Source organism: Colias philodice, chromosome 29 (genome assembly GCF_061535455.1).
Source record: "Colias philodice isolate Cphi_HAF_F1 chromosome 29, ilColPhil1 Martin Lab GWU primary, whole genome shotgun sequence".
NCBI lineage: Eukaryota > Metazoa > Arthropoda > Insecta > Lepidoptera > Pieridae > Colias > Colias philodice.
Genome location: NC_143114.1, coordinates 4,603,982 through 4,624,835, shown reverse-complemented (window position 1 = coordinate 4,624,835; position 20,854 = coordinate 4,603,982). Strand labels below are relative to the sequence as shown.

Sequence of the window (20,854 nt, the reverse complement as noted above, 5' to 3'; positions counted from 1 at the left end):
AAATATAAGCACGAACATAGAAGGAACTTAGGTAGGTTTTTTTAAAATATTCTGCTTCTTTGCCATGGAACGGCACCTTCTCCGGTGAAATAGTTTGTAAAGTCAGTTCGTTTTTGTTCTGCCAACCGAGATGTATTATTACTTCCTTGTTGCACAAGATCTGCAATATTACTTGAAGAAGGTTCCTGTCTCCAAGAACCTGGTCGATCATCTGTGTCTACAATTCCGACAGGTGCATAATTGTGCAAGGCTGTCTTCATGAGCCAGTTGTGAAGTGCACAAGTTGCTTTGACAATTTTGTCAACTTTATCAGGACCCAAGTATATTGGAGTCCGATATATTCTGAATTTGGACGTTATTATACCGAAGGCATTTTCTACTATCCTTCTGGCCCGAGAAAGGCGGTAGTTTAAAATTTTCTTTTCAACTGTCAGTGGTAATCTTCGAGAATATGGCTTCATCAAATAGTGTTTTAATGGAAATTCTTCATCCCCTAAAATGACACCCCCAGAAGGAAAATTCAGGGTCCCATCTTCCAATTTCTTTTTAAGTATTGAATTACTAAATATAGAGGCATCATTCAATCTACCCTGGCTGCCTACATCAATATATGTAAAACAGTAGTTAGCATCTACCAGTGCTAACAGTACAGTGCTAAAGTACCCTTTATAATTAAAAAAATCACTTCCACTGTCACTTGGTTGTTGTATATTGATGTGCTTGCCATATAGAGCACCAAAACAACCAGGAAAGTTCCAACGATTACTATATCCTCTTGAAATAATATTCCATTCTTCAGCTGTCTTTGGAACCTAAAAAAAGTAAAACATAGTATGATATTAATTTGCTTTCATTTTCTTGTTACAGGAAAATTCTAATGAAGGCGAAGAGCATTCATGCCCTTCACCAGACATTGCAGCCATCGTATCACCAGACATTCCAGCCATCGAATCACCAGACATTCCAGCCATCGAATCACCAAACATTCCAGCCATCGAATCACCAGATATACCAGCCATCACTTCACCAAGTACATCAGATAGATCTCAATTTGTTGTGCCTTCAAACAGAAAAAGAATAAAAAAAACACTGCCTCAACATATCAGTAAAACTATAGAAACACTGGAGTCAATTAAAGATCAGGCATTAAGTCGGGAAAAAGAAGATGAGATTTTTCATTTCGGAAGAAATATAGCAAGTCAACTACGGCAAATGCCACTTCTAGTGAAGCACGACATTAGGTTTGTACTTAAACCGGCCATATTTCTCGGCTCCCCCAACTACACCATCATGATAAGTCGATATCAGTGACACAATGTTGGAATCGCGCCACAACACGACACCCAAATCTTCAGTGTAGCTACTGACGATCTCGCCCTCCCTAAGCTCGTGCTTTTGCAGTTTCTTGATGGCTTCGGGGACAAACTCTCTATTTACTCAAAGAGTTCCGAAGCAGTCTGTCTTCTTCGATTTTAGGAAACGGGCAAGTAAAGGCGAGTTATAGAAATTGTCCATGACCAAAGTGTGCCCTAGGTACAAGGGCTTCACCAGATCATGGACAATTCTGGCGGTAACGTTGGTGGGTAGTGGTAGCATGTCTCTCGGTTCTTCAGTCAAGTCTGTCACTGCGTCTCTCGATTCTTCAGTCAAGTCTGTCACTGCGCTTTATTATTTTGTGGATTCGCGGTGTCGACCTTTTGATGGGGACGTCCCGTGCGACACCAAGTCGGGACTTTTAAACGTTTTTTTGGATAGGTCGGCATATTGTTAGGAACATCGATACAATCGACCGTATCATACCCGTTTTGACTTTGATGAAATTCGGCGTCCTCAATATTATTTGGCTCGTTCAAGGCAAAATTCACACGAGGTTGACTTACATTTTGATTCCGGAATCTATTATTATTGAATTGCCTCTTGCGGCATTGCTCAATCGTATGGCCGGGGTGTTTGCAATAACGACAAAATATTGTTGGTAGAATTTTGATGATTAAGCGAATATTGATTATTAAATGAATTTTGACGGTTAAACGAATTTTGATGATTAAACGAATTTTGGTTGATAAAATTAGTATCTCTAGAAAATTGGCCTTTGGTTTATACCCGTCGAGCAATTCACGTAGCTGAATGCAGGATGTTTAAAGGACTTATTATAATCGTCGTGATTTTAAAAGTAAGTTCAATATGTGTAGTTTCTATTATAGTCCCAATGTACTTGGTACATTGTACAAAACCTAAATTATAGACATATAAATAAAAAAGGTACCTGTAAATACGTCAAATAAAAAATAAAGCGTTCACTAGGAAATTTTGCATTTGTGACAAAATAAAACTAAATAATTGAAATAATCAACGTAAACATTTATGAATAGGCACTAAAAAAACTCAAAAACACTTCTAATCAACATGAAAAGTATTTTTAAACATGTATTTTTTTTGAATATGAAAGTATTTTTTAAATGAACTTTTAAAAAATACTTTTTTTTTTTTAATAATTTTCTTGTTAGCAGAAATTTCTCGTATTGAAGTATACACCGGAACCAAATTAATATCTTCTATAGCCTTAGTTACTCGTTGAATAGTAGATTTTTGTTTCATTATTTTTATTATTTCGGCTTCACTCCAGTTATCGTCGAATTTGAGTTTGTACTTGTATGCTGCAACGTTGTGCTTGTTCAATCTTTTTTCTTTCTTTGTTGAAGTTGGTTCTTAAAGCATTAATTTTTTTCTTCAATAAATCTTCGGTGTATGCAGGTTTATATACTCGAAGTGCTTTGACTATGCTTGATAAAGCAAGCGACCTTACTTTTAATTTTCCACAATGCAGGATAATCTCTGTAGAGAGATATTAATAGTAACACAAAATCACGCTCGGTAATTACGTCGGCGCTTGCCGCCAACGCAACGTCGGTTCGTCGTCTGCCATCTTCGATGTTCCGGCCGCAAATGAATAAAACTTGTTAAGTCGCGTCAAGTCGCATCAAGCGCAAGGCGGTTCAAGTGCCGTCAATCAAAATTTTTGTCAAGTATGGTCCAGCCGTAAACGATCCTGTAAACGATCAATATTCACTTCAAGCACGTAGACTTGTCTAGTGCACTTGATCGTCTCGCGGACCCTTTAGTGCTGCGTTTGCGTGAATTCTTTTTTAAATTTTTCCATTTCAAGCGCAGCTGCTGAGGTGTCCTAGGACAATTCGTAGCCTGGACATTGAACCGCTCGGTCAATCGAACCCACTCTTCGTTTTTCATTTTGTTGTTGGTGGCGTTCGTTGTTTTTGTTGTAATAATAATTGTACTGCCTTCTATTAGGTCAAGCAAAAACTTCGATTCCTCTTTTGTAAGAGGATTTAGGCGCGAAATTGAGCGTAAGAGCGTTTTCACATTATCCGATAAAATCGTTCCGATATCATCATGAGTGTTGCCAGAAATTTTTCGAGAAAACTAAACAAAATTGTCATATTGTACATTTTTTTTTATATTAAAAAGGTATGAATAAAAAAAATCAACTGATAGATCGTAGTTGTAAATACAGTAAAAATAACTACATAAAAAAAAACCGACTTCAAAAACGGAAAAGTAAAATATGAAAAAGATTTGATATTATTAATTACTGCACATTATTTAGATGTGCTATTTACTAAATAGTTTTGATATCGGTGCCAAACCTCCTCCTTTTTTTGAAGTCGGTTATAAACAAAGCACTCAATCTGTGACTCAATGACAACAATACAATAAACAGCGCAACACCAGAGTAGGAGGAGGAGCGAGGTAGAATGAGTAAATAAAGATGATAGACATTAATGTCTTGAAGATACGGTTGAATATAAGAAGCAATATATTTTTGTTTACTTCAGTTCAGCCAATTGCCGTATAATATAGGACGGTATTAAAATAGCTCCCGTATAAATCGTATTTTTAATGCCTCTAAATAGTTATTTAAATGAATGTTTTCTTAATAAAAAGGTTTAAGTAAATTTTAGGATTTTTTTTTACATTTAGCGCCCTTTATGACTGAAAATACACAAACTAGTGCTTTTTTTGCTGTTGGTATAATGTCTTTTCAAAAATTGAGTTGGTAACACTGAACATTATCGTCCGACAGCACACGGGCATATCGGTGTCGGCTCCGATATCCGATATCGGACCGGACAATGTGAAAGACAGGTACTTATATCATATATTTTACTTACCCCCGATATCGGATCGGATAATGTGAAAACGCTCTAAGTTGGGAGCACAACAGCGTCAGTTGAGAGGCACACCATTTTTACAGACCGTTCTAAAGAATTTTCTTTTTTTAAATAAATGTCAATTGTTTTAGACTTTTTCTTGGGTATTTCTTCTTCACAATTAATATTAGCTGAATCGGTTTTTGATGTAGATGGTTTAGAGCAGACTTTTTCAACCTTTTGTTGTCAAAGGCACACTTTTGGTTTCAGTAAACTTTCACACCAGTAAAGAATTCGGTGACGTAGGTATATTAGAGGCCTTGATTTATGTGTAACGGACGTAAGGGTCCTATTATATATAGTGATATTTATTAATTTATAACAATTGAAATTTAATCTAATACAGCCAATAAGACACAACTTTATTAAGTGATTCTGTATAAGGTAGGGAGTATGATGTATAGGTTATTTTTGTTGCCGCAATCCAAGCCTTTGGAGGTGTGGGTTTTATTTTATTGATTTTGTGAGAGCCTCCACGACTTGCGACGGTTCTGTATTGTGGTGAATTGATTTGCCCGAAATCAGCCCGGGTTCGCTTTGTGCTATCCGTTGGCCGTTCTGTGGCCTTGTTTGGAGTTAAAAATCTCTCCACCGCTGAGGTTTGCCTTCCACTCGGGTTGCCTTCAGTTGGCCGACCCATGACTACTTTAAAGAAGTCAGAGAGGGCCTTCATTCGGCTCCGTGTTTCAGGGCACTCATTTCAGAAAAGTTTTTGTTGCGAAGAGTCAGGGTTGGTGCATTCGGGGTTGGTAGTTATGGGATTGTTGACCTAAATTCCTTCTGTTGTGGCTCCGGCACGGAGTATCGCGGCGTTTGCACGCGTGTACCTAGTTCGCAGGCAGGGGTCAGGGGTGCCCCCCAACGGTCCAGGCCTTGTCGCGGCGGAGGGGCTCAGTAGCTCAGAGTTATGGCCCTCTGAGTGAAGCGAAATTGGACCAGCGAGGGGCTGAACGGCTGGTTTAGAGTCGGGGAGATTCGACCGGCCCGACGGCCAGGGCTAGGTGTGGCCCAGCGGCCGCTGTGTGCGGCGTGGGATGGCGGCCAGAGGTCGTGGCTTGGCGGACCCCGTGTCCACTAGGCAAAGGTGGCGCTGAACGGCAGTTGGGGTTGGAAAGCCTCGACTGACCCGACGGCAGAGGTCCTGTTTGTGGGCCAGAGAGGAGCCGGCTTTTATGTGGCGGTGGATGGCGGCCAGAGGTCGCGGCGCGCCGGGCTCGCTGGTTTAGCAAGCCACGCCGTGCAGCGGAGGGCGGGATCCCGACGCGTCATTGTGATGACGCGCGGAGACTCCTGCAGAGAGGTGTGGGGCGGCGGCCGCTGTAAAACGGCCGTCTGCCAACTCGTAATCCGGTCCGTGGGGCCGGACCGAGGGCCGCCACCTCTGGTGAGGTGGGGGCTGCGAGGTAATCTCTATAAAAGTGCGCCGGAGGGTCCCCCGACGTGTATTTCACATATCGGAGGACCTTCCGACGTGCACCCTCCGGCCGGACGGTGATGGGGTCGGGGGTTCGGGGGAACGCGGATGATGGAGCGGGGAAAGATCCATTGTCTGCGCGTTGGTGGCGTAAGCCTTCGTTCCAGCAGCCACCAGCGAGGGGGGTTCTAGTGGTGGGCCTGGAAACGGGCATCTGCTGGGCGGGACACGCGGTAGAGTCGTAACCGTTCCCGCAGTTCCGTCCAAAGCAGCGCGATGGAACAGAGTGGGGTTTTAGTCGGTAGAAATCCGACATAACCACGGCTCCATCCCCGGGAGCCGGGGGTATCTAAGAAGATTTCCCCACTATAAAAAAAAAAAAAAAAAAAAAAAAATGCTCCTAGCCTCACGCGGCCGCCGCGCTCCTCCGCGGTATTGAATTACCCTCTAGGGGTAGGGCAGACAAGACTACGTGGAGTCGGGGTACTCTGATCCGGTTCTGTCACTAACTTCGAACCTAAACCTAATCTATCTGATTCGGGGTTGGCTGATTCGGTTTTGTTTCTCATTTCAAACCTAAACTAAACCTCTAAACTACACGGAATCGATGGTAGTGAGTGCTTAGATGATAACCTTTCTGCCATAAATGTGTGGGGATCCAATGTAGCGGCAATAATTGTAAAGTATATCCGTGAAATGAAACACATTAATAGATTTAAAAAAATATATTTATTAAAATTTATAGACATGATTTATAGCTTTTATTAGTTCATAAAATGGGTCCAATTTATTTTTATTGAACCCATCTCCGCCACTGATACTCGATTATAACATCTGCAAAGTTGGACGGGTGGTTATAATTGTCCTTTTTAAACCAACGTTTAACCACCCGCCATTGGGACTCAATTCGCTAGGTATGAGTCCCATCTGGAGCCACAAAGGGATTATCGGGATCCGAGTGGTTCACTTTTTCATGGATATACACATGTTCTGCCAAGCAATCGTAGGCCCGCCAGTAGTCTGTATGTATAGTAGTCCCCCTCTAGAACATGTTTTTTGATGAGGGGCACTAGTACTTCCGCTGACCTTATATTTTCTGGGCAAACTTCCAGTCTCAGGTCCTCACTCCCATCCTCGATGAGGCCCAACACCCAGTGGCCTTCCACTCGTCGACCTAAAATAATGAAACATACTTTATAAAGCAAAAGTTGTTTCCGGGTGGCAAAAAAAAAAAATAACCTAACACCCGAAGGCTTAGATAGCCTTCGGAACCTAACCTATCCATGTGGGTAGCCTTCGGAACCTAACCTATCCATCCGAATTAGTCTGTCAAGAAAAGAAACAAAGAAGTTGTTTCTGGGTGAAAAAAAAAATTACCTAACACCCGAAGGCAATTAAGTTGTCCGAAAGGCAAATTAGTTCACACATTAAGTTTTCTATAAATTATATAATGAAAATAAAATTGTTCTTACCTTTGTTATATTTTCTGACTCCAAACTTCGACTCATCAATCTGGACAATTTTTCCCAGGGCCAACCTACCTTGCCAATTGCCTCTAGTTTCTCCAGCTGGTATGCTATTGCTACAGTCTGTCAGTCAGGGGTCCTTGTGGCACCGAAAATAGCCCACATTCTCTCCAGTTAATTCAATCCGCATTGGTGAGCGGTGTCGGGGGCATAATTTTTGCATTGGTATCATTTGGTTTGCTTCTGCAAATTGAATGAACTGCTCCCTCGTGCCGCACGAGGGAGTGCGGCACGAGGGAGCAGTGCATGACTAGACGAGTGTGATTCATTCTTTGTAGAATTTCAGCCACGTATAATGATTTTTTTTTATTATTGCGATATGATATTTTCTTATTATTTTTTAGGTGGATTACTGCTGTCTCGCACTTCACAAACTCTGAACAAGAGCATTCCGGGTAGCAACACCTTCCTTTAGTGCCAGGTTGTTGCTGGCAGAACGTTCAACATCATCAACATAAGGATCTAATTGGACCTCCTGATTCAATTCTTCGTCGCTCACTTGTTCCATACAAATGTTAGGCTTATTGCAAATGTTATGTAATATAACACAAGCATTCACAATAGAGCCAGCTGCTTCAGGTGAATAATGCATCACTCTATGCACAAGCAAGCAACGAAATTGTGCTTTCAGTAGCCCAATTGTCCGTTCTATTGTGTTTCTTCATTCTTGCCCGGACATGCAAGTTCGTGTAGTGTGCTTCTGGTGAGTCTGGAACTGTGTCCAATATTGGTGTCATCATTGTTTTTCTTATTGCATACCCAGAATCACCTAATAATAAAAAAAAATCATTATTGTATGTTCTGAAATTATTTAACATACTTGTATATACATACTATACATACTTGTATTTTAATTTTTAAATTAGTCAAAGTATTTTTAAGTTTAATTACATTTTTTTATTTTTAGATTAGTCAAATTTATACATACCAAGAAACCAACATATTTTCAGTATTACTCAGATTTTCTATATAATTTTTTAACGGATGCCTATTCCATATAAAGGAGTCGAGAGAGGCACCACCACGGCTTGCGTCCACACCTCAATGGTCCACACTTAAAATATTCTGTTCTGCATCACAAATCTGTAAATATATTGATGTAATTTCACTTATTTCGATGACATTTTAATTATTTTGAAATAAAAAATTGCGTATTGCACCTATTTAACAACGAAAAAAACGTCTTGCAATAAAAAATTTATGTCTGATGGATCTATCTAAAGGCAAAAGATTAAAAATTACGCGTTAATAAATGACTTTTAAATTTATTTTCCTGTGCGCACTAATAAACGCAACCACTACCGCCAGCCAGACAGCCCGGACTCTAACCGAAATAGCAAGAGAAACAGTATATCAAAAACCCAACTACAATACTAAAATGACTTTTTTTAAAACGTTACTAGCGTACCATACGGATACGGTATACGGATACGGTACTATACGGATTATACCAATTCTTCTAATTTTGAGTGATTTTGATATTTACCTCTATAGTCTTCTGGAGTTATTCCAGTGTTAATATGTTTGTTTTCAATTACTGCACGCAGTATTCTTTCAGTTGTGGCTAGAGTGTTAGTTAAAAACTTTTTACAAACTCTTACTTCTGTTCCGTCTTTAACAAAATAAAATGCAGTGTTTGGTTTACGTGGATTTCTAGCAGTTACTCGACGACAAGGCAATTCCAGAATTCTTACACAAGATGATAAATATTCTTTTTGACGTTGCTCGTTTTTCATCTCCCAAAAAGCATTGAATAATTCAGATCTCTGTTGTTCGCTAAAGTTTGTAGAACACGAGAGCCTACAAGAAGCCGTACATGCCGAACCTATTTTTTTAGCTCTCATAATTTTGCTACTTTTTACTGAAACATATTCTTTATCCGAGACTAAGCTGTTTCGCTATGTTCTTCTTCCATTTATTTGGGTTACGAACTCGTTTTTTATCTTTTTTCTGTGTCGAAGTCGTTTCTGTTCGAAGATTGTTTGGGATTTCCTTCTCACTTGTACTATTTACAGTTTCAGAAATTGCAACTAATTCTACAGAAGGTCTGTTTACAGGGTTTGCAGTAGATTCTACGTCTGAATCTTCGCTAGATGAAGAAGAATCAGAACTTGATCTTCTAGAGGAACTAGAGCTTGAAGGTTTAGTAGGCCGATATTCATCACTGTCACTATCAGGCGAAAAATCCCCGCTGCGAGTACTCTCACCTTTAAAAGTATTGTAAATAAAAATTAAAACGAAATTATGTAATTATTTAACATGTATTGAAAAGTAGTATGTATCTTACCATCAGTGTTATTATTTTCGTTTACACGAATTGGTTAAGTATCAAATGCCTGAGTGGGAAGGTCATTGCTATACATTAGATTAAACGTTACATTTGATTGTTCTGTATCGTTATACTCCAAGATAGAAGGAGAATTGACATGCTGATCTACAAAATAATTTAAACAAATTATTGCTTGCTTAGATATTGCCTATTTACACAGAAAGTATCACAAAAATATTTTCTATATGGTTACCATTTTCTATAGACGGGTGCTATTTTCTGACTCAAAGGTGTCATGTAGATCCATAATCTTATACAAATCAATTTAGTACAAATCAATTGAGTAAACAGTCAATTTAGTAAAAGTTGCAAGTTAAAATTTACTAAATTGGTTGTTTTTACACGCATTTGTTAAAAATTAAGTTGACAAATAGTACTGTACGTGTAAACCAGTTTTGTTAGTTGTTCTCGCACTCATTAATTCTTGTAACGTTTTTGTATCCCACGTGGATTGAAATTCCTTTAATATTTCTTCCGCCAGCTCCTGCCATGTCTTGAATGATTTCTCCGATTTAAGCCAAAGAAGCGCCGTCCCGCTTAGTGATCGCCTGGCAACAAGAAGTTGTTGTAATGGTGTCCATTGAAATATTAATCCATTATCCTCGATATCTTTTATCCACTTTTGTACAGGGTATAGTGTCTTGTCCGGTAAATTACGGTATAAGGTCCACCGTCATGAATAGTGTGTTCTGTTGCTGCTGTGTGTCGCCATTTTGTTTAAAATCTTTTCTTTAATATTAAAACTGCTGCTGTTTCTCTTATCCTTTTATCCCATCTTTGCGTCTTTTTTATAGTTGTCGTCATATTGGAATACGTCTTATTAGTCGTCGTCGTCTTATTAGCATGAAAAGTTGTACCACGCCGTGCCGCCTCGCCCGGTGAGATAACCTAACTTTCCCTCCGATCGTCTTTCCGTCGTAATCTTCAATATTTCTCTTTTAATTGGACGAGCTCCCAAGATTGTAGGATTGGGGCTAAATGAAAAACACTTTTAAACTTCTTGAGATTTATTTTCAAACCACAATCTTAATTTTTAGATTTTTTTTTAACAGAGAAACAGCTGTCTTCACCCACGATCCTAATGAAAGAGAAAGATCATTCCTCATTCGCTCTCTACTTCACATTCACTCATAGTCTATCGTTCTTCCATTCTAATCATCGTTCAGAAACTAATCTTACACACGTTAAGAAACATAAATTAATAATTCATCTTATCATCCCACATATATTATTTAAATTATTTTTTATTTTATTTTAAAATATTCAGCTACCGTTGAATGCTATTCATTTTATTGTTAAAAATATTTATTTTAAAAACAAAGCTTATGTGATTTGTTACCTTTACATGTTATTTAATTATGTATTGGAGTATTTTTTAATCTGTAAATACTTTTAAGTGGCTGTGATTATAAAAATAATGAAAGTTTTAATAATTTGTTGATAAGTAAAAAATGACTTGATTATATTATTACTATTATTTAAATTTTATCAAAGTGCTGGAAAAATTATTTAGTTTGTAAGTAAATAAAAAAGACTGAATAAAGATTTTTGATTAATAAATGTTTTTTTATTGTAACTACTTACTAATTGAACATTTAAGAGGAGGCTCCCTAAATTTTATGTGAATTTGCGTTAATATTCTGAAACAGTCACACATACAATCAAAATGGAACTTTAGTATATGATTTATTGGGTCTTTTTCTTTCTATGTACAAGACAGTTACGTAATTGTAACATTTTCGCTCGATTCATTTTTTATTAAAAAATTATGCCTTTTTTTAAGGATTATTATATTTTTTTAAAAGATTTACTTGGACTTTATGGCTAAAATAAATGGTAACAGTAAGAAAATATACTTTACTATCAAATCCTAAGATATTTTTTCTCTAGCTCAATTATTACTTTAGTTATAAACGAAATAAGAATTGAGACTTACGAGGTTTCGAGCTCGATCGCGCTCAAAGAGCGCACGCGCTATTCAACTTTATGACGGCTGTGTTAGCGTCTATAGTAGAGCCATTTTAATAGGCAACATTTGACAGTTCAACAAAATTCAACAACGTAACCTAGTAACGACGACATAGAATAACATGATATTTCGTTTTGTTAGAACTGCACATTTGCTTAACTTTTTTCAATTACGATTACATATTTATAATAATAATGACCGATACAAGTAATTTTAGGATTTGATTTTACTGATAAACCATTCTAAACATAATAAACAATTTCTGATTTAAAGAACTGACGTCGCTACAATTTTGTGTCAATAAACCTTTTTTCTTTTTAAATACCAGAGACGTTACTCTAATAATCGAAATCTGACATCTAGAATCGAATGCATTGATTACTTGGGAATAAAAATCATCATAAATTATTGACATGTGTTTCAAGTTCGATTGACAAATGTTTCAAGTCCGTATCGATTAATTCACTTTAATCGATGTTTTTAAGCAGGTTACCACCCTATGAAGATAAAATTGATAGACGTCAAATGTTGCCTATTAAATTGGCTCGACAATAGCACCGTAGCGGTCTAACCGGTCTCTCAGTGTCAGAAAATAATTATGTTAGGGAGCCTCCTCTTAAAGCATGATTCCTACAGTAATAACTAATAACGTTCCTCATGTTGTACTGGTCTGATGATCGCTACTTGGGTACAATCAATGCACCCAAGTACTCCGGGTATACCTAATTTAATGTTGAATCTGGAAAGAAATTTATTTCTCAAAATGAATTCAAATATAAGCCTGAGCAATGTCTTAATGTATAAAGTTCTTCGGTCGCAGTGTTTGAAGTTAATCTCCTCTAAAATGGCTAGACTGATTCTCATTAAATTATGTGTGCATACTGGGAAGTCTGAGAATCGGACAATATCTATTTTTACATCATATTCATACCCTTTAGTGACTATTCTATCTATTAAAAAAAACCGCATCAAAATCCTTTGCGTAGTTTTAAAGATTTAAACATACAAAGGGACATAGGGAAATAGGAACAGAGAAAGCGACTTTGTTTTGTACTATGTAGTGAAGTGATAAGAATTAGATTATTATGTAGCTTGTGCATTCAAATGTAGATTTATATTAGCTATGCTTCAAGAGAATTTTCAGAAAATATATTTTTTTCCATAAGGATACGGTTACGGATACGGACCATCATCATGAGAAGTATTTGAACACCCAAGGATACTTAGAATCTCTGTCTGTACTTGTTGCTTAGTAATTTCAGTGAAAAACTTGAGCTTGTACAAATCTTGGATCTAGATAAGTAGCTATGGTATATATTTTTAATGTAAAATTGCTCACAAGTCACAAGTTAGTTAATGACAGAAGAAAACAAACAATGCGCGCGTCTTGTATGTCGGCTGCGCCCGGCCGATCAAAACAACAAGTCATAACTTGTCTCAATTAAGCTCCTCCCCTATCCGATATTATACGAAACTTTTATTTCGGATTCGCTTACGGTTACGGATATTTTTTATATCGGATATCCGGTAGTTTCGGTTACGGTTAGGGAGCTCCCTAACATCCCTGCTTGAAAGTATCAAAATATAGAAATCGTAGACGGAGAATCCAATAGACACCGGCAATGCGTGTCGCAGAAAGGGATAGAAAAGATTACGTCACAATATTTAGGGTTACCGTATGAGGGAAAATTTACCCCACAATTTGTAAGATACAAATCTCTCAATATCATTATTCACATAAGTGGATAATAATGAGATATCCACATAATGATATTATGTAGATACATACTTACATTTCTATACTTAATATTATAAAGAGGAAAGGTTTGTAATTATGTATGTATGTATGGTTTTCACGCATAAACTACTGGACCGATTTCAAAAATTCTTTCACCATTAGAAAGCTGCATCTTCACTGAGCAACATAGGCTATATTGCATTTTCAAAAAAATTAGAGATCCTTACCAAAAATGCAATAATGTATCCTTAATAAAAATTCTGTCATCGCGTGCGCTGCGGAATCTATTGAAGATAGAACAAAAAAATGTTCTACGGTATTATAGAATAGATCAATATCTACAAGAAAGTCCGCGATATTCCATTCAAAAGATATAACGAATTTTTAAAAGTGTCAATTTACAGAAAATAGTAGGTATACTGTATAATTCAATGAGGAGGCGTAGTACGGGACGGGGTGAAGGTGAGTAGGGAAGGGATATTCGCAGGAACTACTTTGATTCCGATTTGAAAAATTCTTTCAGTGTTAGATAGCCCATTGATCGAGGAAGGCTATATTGTACCGTAACACTAAGACTAACAGGAGTGGAGACACGCGGGTGAAACCGCGGAGCGCAGCTAGTATATAATAAACATATTACTTTTAGATGGGTAATACATATTATGTATTTACACATACCTATGTATTATATAATATGTACATATATCGTTATCATAATCCCATATGAAAATGTGTATGTAATGATAATGCAGATGAAAACTCGATTGTTTATTATTTTTTATAAAATAAAATAAATAAAATAATGTTTATTTTCGTAAATTAACAGATACACACTTTAATTATATTGACCAACCCGCGAAGGCGCAAAAAAAACGAAATTTACTTAATAATAATTTATTGTAATAAAAAAATTACATTTAAATTATCTCTAACTTAATTAACTACGTCCCTCCGGTTCAATGTTGGAACCAAGAGCGTCCATTGACTTCGGCGGAGCAGCGTTGCGGTGGTGGTGATTGCCGTAATACTTTCTGGAGCCGCAAGTGTGCGCGATGTCGCAATCGTTACTGGGTACAAGTCCTTACTGGGTGGCCTTATGCATCTTCCTATAATCAATGCGTGTTATATGTACTTAACAAAAAGTTAACAAAAAACTAGAAATTTCTAAGAAAAATTTTTTTCAAGTTAACAAAACACTAGAAATTTCTAGTTTTTTGTTCAAGTTACTTAACTTGAAAAGAATATTATAAACAAAGTATTAACATTTTTTAAACTTTTATGGCGCGATCTTGTTAAGTATATTTATATGAAGGGCTCCAAAAAGTGAAATATTTTACCGACAATTATTTAAACATTTTTTTTAATGTGCAATAAGGACGGAAGTTCAAAAAAATTTCGTTAGTTAACATTTGTCTATAAATGTAAAATAATATATATATAATAAAATAATATAATAATATAATGTCTATAAAAGTAATAAAATGCACAAAATAATGTTTTTCTACAGGTGATTAAATTTTAAAAACATAAAACATAATATAAAAGTTGAGACTTTAATTGATAAGATTAATATGCCACTAAATATTTACCAGAATAGGTACAGCATAAGGATATAGCATTGTAAGTTTTTTCTTTTGGATCAACATTTTTTTCTCAAAATGGTTGCTGCAAATTTTTGATGACGGTTTTGGTTTCCAAGCTGTTCGTCCTGTAGCTACAATCCAAATTTTTCGTAAATTATCCGGTCCAGGAAAACTGGAAAAAGCCATTGAATATTTCAGATATTTAATTAAATACACACTGCAGAATATATATTATTACTAGCGGTCCGCCCCGGCTTCGCCCGTGGTACCTACATGTTTTTAACTATCCTATCTCTCAAGTTGGATCGAACTGCACATGGTGTGCGAATTTTATTATAATCGGTTAAGTTGTTTAGGAGTCCATTGAGGACAAACATTGTGACACGAGATTTATATATATTAAGATTTCCCATAATAGTGGGTAACAATTTGTAGAAAAGTTGGCAACACAAAATTTTTTAGGTTAAAATTTATAATTGTTATTTTTGTGGTTTTTAAACAATGTATTCAAGTCAACAGCACGTGATACACAATATATTAACACGCTAAAGTATCATGAAGGCCTATTAACTGATAAAGAGTTGTATACTTACGAGTGAAAAGACAATCCAGGCATTTTCGTTCCACTATCACTTTTACACCCTTTAACACTACACCGCACCATGGTATTATTTTATAAGGTATTAACGGTAAGTTTAAATTATGCAAAACCAAACACAATGAATTACTTCTAACTTATAACATGTAAAAACTATATTTTTAGGGAAGACGATAGTTAGCTGTCAAACTTTGTTTAGCAAAGTAGGTTTCTTTTCTTGAAAAAAGTGGCACGCTGGGTGAAACAAAAAATTTTATCGTTCTCTCTCATTTCTTTACACAACACCGGCATAAGTTGCTCTTTTTCTTGTGTGAATGCGACATAAGATATCAATTTGTCTATTGGTTTCTCTGTCTACGATAGAAATGGTGCAAGTAACGTCATCTAGTGACAGTTATGTCTAAATGTATTACTGTGGTCTATTGTGTCTGTGATGTGTTTGAATAAATGAGTATGGCTGCAGGTGAGGCGTGTTGGCTAATAAACATATTGAAAGATTTTTTTCTAATGTAAATATGTGTCCTGTTACTATTATGTGTCAATCAGTCCGCTATTAAGGTAGCCAGTACTGAATTTATTAAAAGACTAAAACATATTGATATACGTTACCATTATGTTAGAGAGTTAATTAATGAAGGTAAGATTGTTGTTAGATATGTTAAGACTGAGGATCAGTTGGCAGATGCCTTGACTAAGCCTATAAATGCTTTGTTATTATTAAAATTTGTTAATATTAGTATGTGTAACTTAAGAGAGTAACTTTTAGTTGAGAGTAATTAATATTACATTGAAGGGGGGTTTTGGCATTAGTCTATAATAGACAATGTAATATTTATTAAGTTGGCAACAGTCCATCTTGAAACAATATGTCTATGTATGATTGCCATTAAACCAAAAATATAAAATCTTTAAACCATGTGAAGTAAAAATTTCCAGTTAAAAGACTTGTTTTAATAAGGAAAAAGGTACTGTTTCATTAAATCAGAAGAAATGTATAGATAAATTATTGTCAAAATTTTGTATGACTCATTGTAAGCCAGTAAATACCCCTATGGAGGTTGATTTAAAATGAAAAAAAAAAGAGACTACTAGTAGTAGTAGCCAAAATCCTTATCAGAAGCTTGTCGGGAGCTTAATGTATTTAGTTGTTCTTACACGACCCGAAATAGCATATGCGGTGTCTTATTTAAGCCAATTTAATAATTGTTATACTGAAGAACATTGGAAGTATGCAAAGAGAGTGTTAGGATATTTACCGAAAACAAAAGATTTAGGCTTAAAATATTGTAAAGGCAACAATAATAACATTGTAGGTTATGTAGACGCAGACTGGGAGTAATGACATCAATGATAGGATATCATATTCTGGGTATTGTTTTGTTTGGTCAAGATCAGGATATCTTGGAGCTGTAGTAAACAAAAATAATAATAAATAAATAAAATATTTCAGGACAATTTTCACACACGGCACGATGCTTTCGCTTGTGTTATGGAAACCAGATGGCTGATAAACATACATAATATGTAAATAATTTTAAATAAATACTTATATAGATAATTAACACCCAGACAGAGCAAACATCTATGTTCATTACACAAATATTTGCCCCGGGTGGGAATCGAACCCACGACCTCTGGCTTGGAAGGCAAGGCCACTACCAACCAAGCCAAACGGTCAGTCAACAGTCAAAATGTATTGGTTTATCTAGCACAGAGGCTGAATATGTATCAATCTCAGAAACATGTTAGAGGCAGTTTACTTAAGGAATTTGCCCAAAAATTGTATACTATTACTGTATTCAATGATAGTATGAGTGCTCAGAAATTGTTATCTAACCCAGTTTTTCTCACAAAGAGCTTAGGCCCTATTTAACATTACAAACATATTTAAATGTTCTCTAGGTATTGTTGAAATATGAATTACTTTTGTTTTGTTTGTAATTTTATATATTTTGCGTGGGAGTGTTGAAAGTATCAAAATATAGAAATGGTACAAGTAACGCCATCTAGTGACAGTTATGTCAAAATGTATTACTGTGGTCTATTGTGTCTGTGATGTGTTTGAATAAATTAGTCGTTCTTTGTCACTGAAACTGATTGCGTTTTATTTGAGGGTCAAACCGGGTAATTATGAATAGGGGAATTGGAAACTACTCTACTGTCACCTTTAATACCTATTCAAAATAACTTTAAATAATATTTCATTTTATAGACCCGATACTGGTTTTTCAAACTTCATTATATCAAGGTTACTTAATATTTGTACTCACTATGATCTCATCTTAATTCTTTGTTGCTGATTATCAGGTGAATAAGAGAGCGTTCAAGTATTACCGCAATTTTTGTAGATTTTTGACCCCCCCCCTCCCCCTTGTAACGCACCATAACGTTTTTCTGTACTCCCCCTCCCACTCTCTAAACGTTACGTAACATTCAAGTGACCATTTTTAAACTAAAGTCGCAGAAAAGTATGTTACAGATTTTATCCTGGTATAGTTATAATTAGGGATGGCGATTCTTTACGAAAAAGATCCATTTTTAAATCGATTCGAATCGTAGTCTAATGAATCGATTCACGAAAAAATCGAGGCCTACAAAATCGATTCTTAAAAAAATAGATATTTTTTTCAAGTTTGCATTTACAATGTAAATTTGTATCAATTTTACTAAAAACAAGATTAATATTGCAATTAACGATATCTTATCAATAAAATCAGGGAATTCAAAGATAACAATTATTTTTATAATACCGTATCAAACTATAAGGTCAACTATAAAAAAAAAATAATTATTTATATACTGAATGTTTTTATTGATTGCAAAAAAGTAAAAAATAAGGTAAGAGTTAAAAATTATAACTGGGAACTATAGTTCCCAATGCTCAATATCAAAACTTTTTAAAAACAACAGTCTGTCAAGCCTTTTGGGATCCAAGCGGTTACGCTCATCACTTGCGATGTTTCCAGCAATTGAAAACAGGCGCTCACAAGGAACGGATGATCCAACGATACTCATATACATCATGGCGATTGGGTGAACGTGATGATAAATGGAACTCTTTTGTTCTTGCCAGTAAAGTACAGGATCATACTTCATACTTAAGACTACAAACGTAACTTTTTTATTAAAGAGAGGCGAGTAAAGGATACTAAACATACAGCCATCTCGCGAGTTTATGAGTAGTTAACTATTTAACCGGCAGCACTCTTATAATTCAGGCACATTCAACTGTCGATTTTCAAGGGTGATATATCGATTCAGTGAATCGACACAGTACTTCATATCGATTTAAAAAAATCGATATTTTCTGCTCGAAAAGTCGATTCTTCGATTAATCGATCTCAGATCGCCATCCCTAGTTATAATTGTCTTTACAGTAATAAAACAAGAGGTTTTTAATCCGCAACACCTGCGTATTTTGTTTATTTTTTATAAATTTTTGGCTTTGCACACAATTGTTTTCATCGTTCATTCTCCTGTTTTAGCTTTTTTTACTAATAAACTCTTAAAATAAAATAACATTTTTATTTTAATCTTTGACAATGCAATTATAAATGGAAACCGAACTGACTGAAATTAAACATTTTACTCGAAATAAAATTGTATTTTTAACAAAATTCAAAAATAATCAACTATTAACCAAGTATCTAAGTAGGTCTATAAAAAGAATTCGATTGAAATTACTGCTCCTCTGTCCATGGGTTTGCTAGCCACTCAGATTCTTACATCACTGGCATCTGGAGTGCAGACGAAGACGGTTCTGGAATTGTTAAGCCACTTGCATCAACTTCGTCTTCGTCAAGCCAGTCAGCATCCTCAGACGATGTTTCATGACGACGCACAATGCAGAGAAGCTCATTCGCCCTTCTAGCAGCAAGGCGCTGTGGCCGTACTCTAGTTTCACAATGGACAGACATTTTAGCAGTAAACTTACCTGTGTAAAATAATTGTTGTTGCAAGCATTGTTGCTTTCTTCTTCGTGGCCTTCACCTTCAACCCTCGTATAACATAATTTATATGTTTTATACTTAGGTTTTATAAGCTTCTCTTTATTTTTTAGTTTTTCTTTAGCCGTTTTACAAATTGCGTTGGCATTTTTTGACACAGTTGCGCTGGCAAGTCAGTATGAGAGCCTTTATAGGCCAAGAAGAATGAAGCTGATGGTACAAATCTCCCTCTTTTGAGGACATTACAGTATAAACACTATGAACTGATCACTTTAATAACACCGACTATAGCAATTTGCTTCTGCATAAACACTAAAGCGCGTCACACAAGTATAAGAAGGTTGTGATGGGAACAGGTACATATAAAATATCATAGTAGTGTTGTGTTTTTTCATTAATGCTTGTTTTGTAAGCTGCCTATCAATACTGATGAAAATCATAAGTTCATGACGATGATTCTTTCGGAAAGTGAGATTCACATTCTCGTCCAAAAGAGACAATTAATTGTTAACAAGTTAAACTTATTATTTTTAGGTGGAGGCCCTCCTCCTTCAGATGATGACAACCCACTTAATGCAGTGAGAAAGTTAATAGAGCCACAAATGGATGGACTTTATAGTATGTACGATGGAGATGCCACGCTCATGAAGCAATTTCAAGAGAGTCTTCCTGAAGAACAACGAATTGCACCCATTGAAGAAGATTATTTAAAAAGTCTTGAAAACATAACTACATTAACAAGACATTACTACTTGAGTGACTCTAAAGGAATAGAAGTTTTAGTATGCAAAAAGTTCTTTAAAGATACATTATGTGTCTCAGATGGTCGTATTAGTAGACTACTTAAAAACAAAAGTTCTGTGTCAACTCCACCTCTGGATCGCCGAGGTCATTCAGTATCAGCCAATAAAACACCCAGTGATAAGATCAATGAAATCAAAGATTTCATCAACTCGATTCCTTCATATGAGTCTCATTATTCATTGCATAAATCAATAAACCGCAAATTTATAGCACCAGATTTAAACATGAATATTTTATATGGTCTTTATAAAGCAAAAGTTTGTAACCCTACTTCAAAGTTTATTTTTAGTAAAATTTTTAATGAAGAGTTTAACTTGAGTTTTCATGCCCCTATTACTGACTCTTGTAAGCGTTGTGATTCATTAGATATCAAAATAAAAGTTTGTGACAATTCTAATGATGAACTGAGATTGAAAAATGAAAAAAAGTTACATCTACTCAAAGCAAGTTCAGCAAGAGAGGGCATAAAAAAGGATGTAGAAATGTATAAGAATGATGAAAATGTATGTATAATTTCATTTGATCTAATGAAGACCCTACCAACTCCGGTAATAAGTACAGGAATATGCTATTACAAACGGCAACTGTGGACATACTGTCTCGGTATACATAATATGAAAACAAATGATGTGTATATGTTTATGTGGGATGAAAGCATAGCTTCTCGTGGCCCACAAGAAATAGGTTCTTGCATAATGTATTTCCTTAAAAACATTG

General features: G+C 35.8%; 1 protein-coding gene, 1 long non-coding RNA gene and 1 pseudogene across 2 annotated transcripts in view; 1 reads left to right on the top strand and 2 right to left on the bottom strand.

Annotated features, from left to right (window-relative positions):
* The window catches only part of LOC149475928 (uncharacterized), a 147,295-nt gene that overhangs the window by 28,109 nt on the left and 98,332 nt on the right, over positions 1 to 20,854 (top strand). The window lies entirely within an intron of this gene.
* LOC149475936 (uncharacterized) lies at positions 6,341 to 9,735 on the bottom strand (annotated as a pseudogene).
* Positions 14,249 to 15,747, bottom strand: LOC149475935 (THAP domain-containing protein 6-like). The gene is made up of 3 exons (XM_089713101.1): positions 15,382 to 15,747; positions 14,795 to 14,960; positions 14,249 to 14,311 (listed from the first exon to the last, which is right to left on the bottom strand). The coding sequence occupies exons 1-3, from the start codon at positions 15,450 to 15,452 to the stop codon at positions 14,300 to 14,302; spliced, it is 249 nt and encodes an 82-aa protein (XP_089569227.1). The 5' UTR covers positions 15,453 to 15,747; the 3' UTR covers positions 14,249 to 14,299.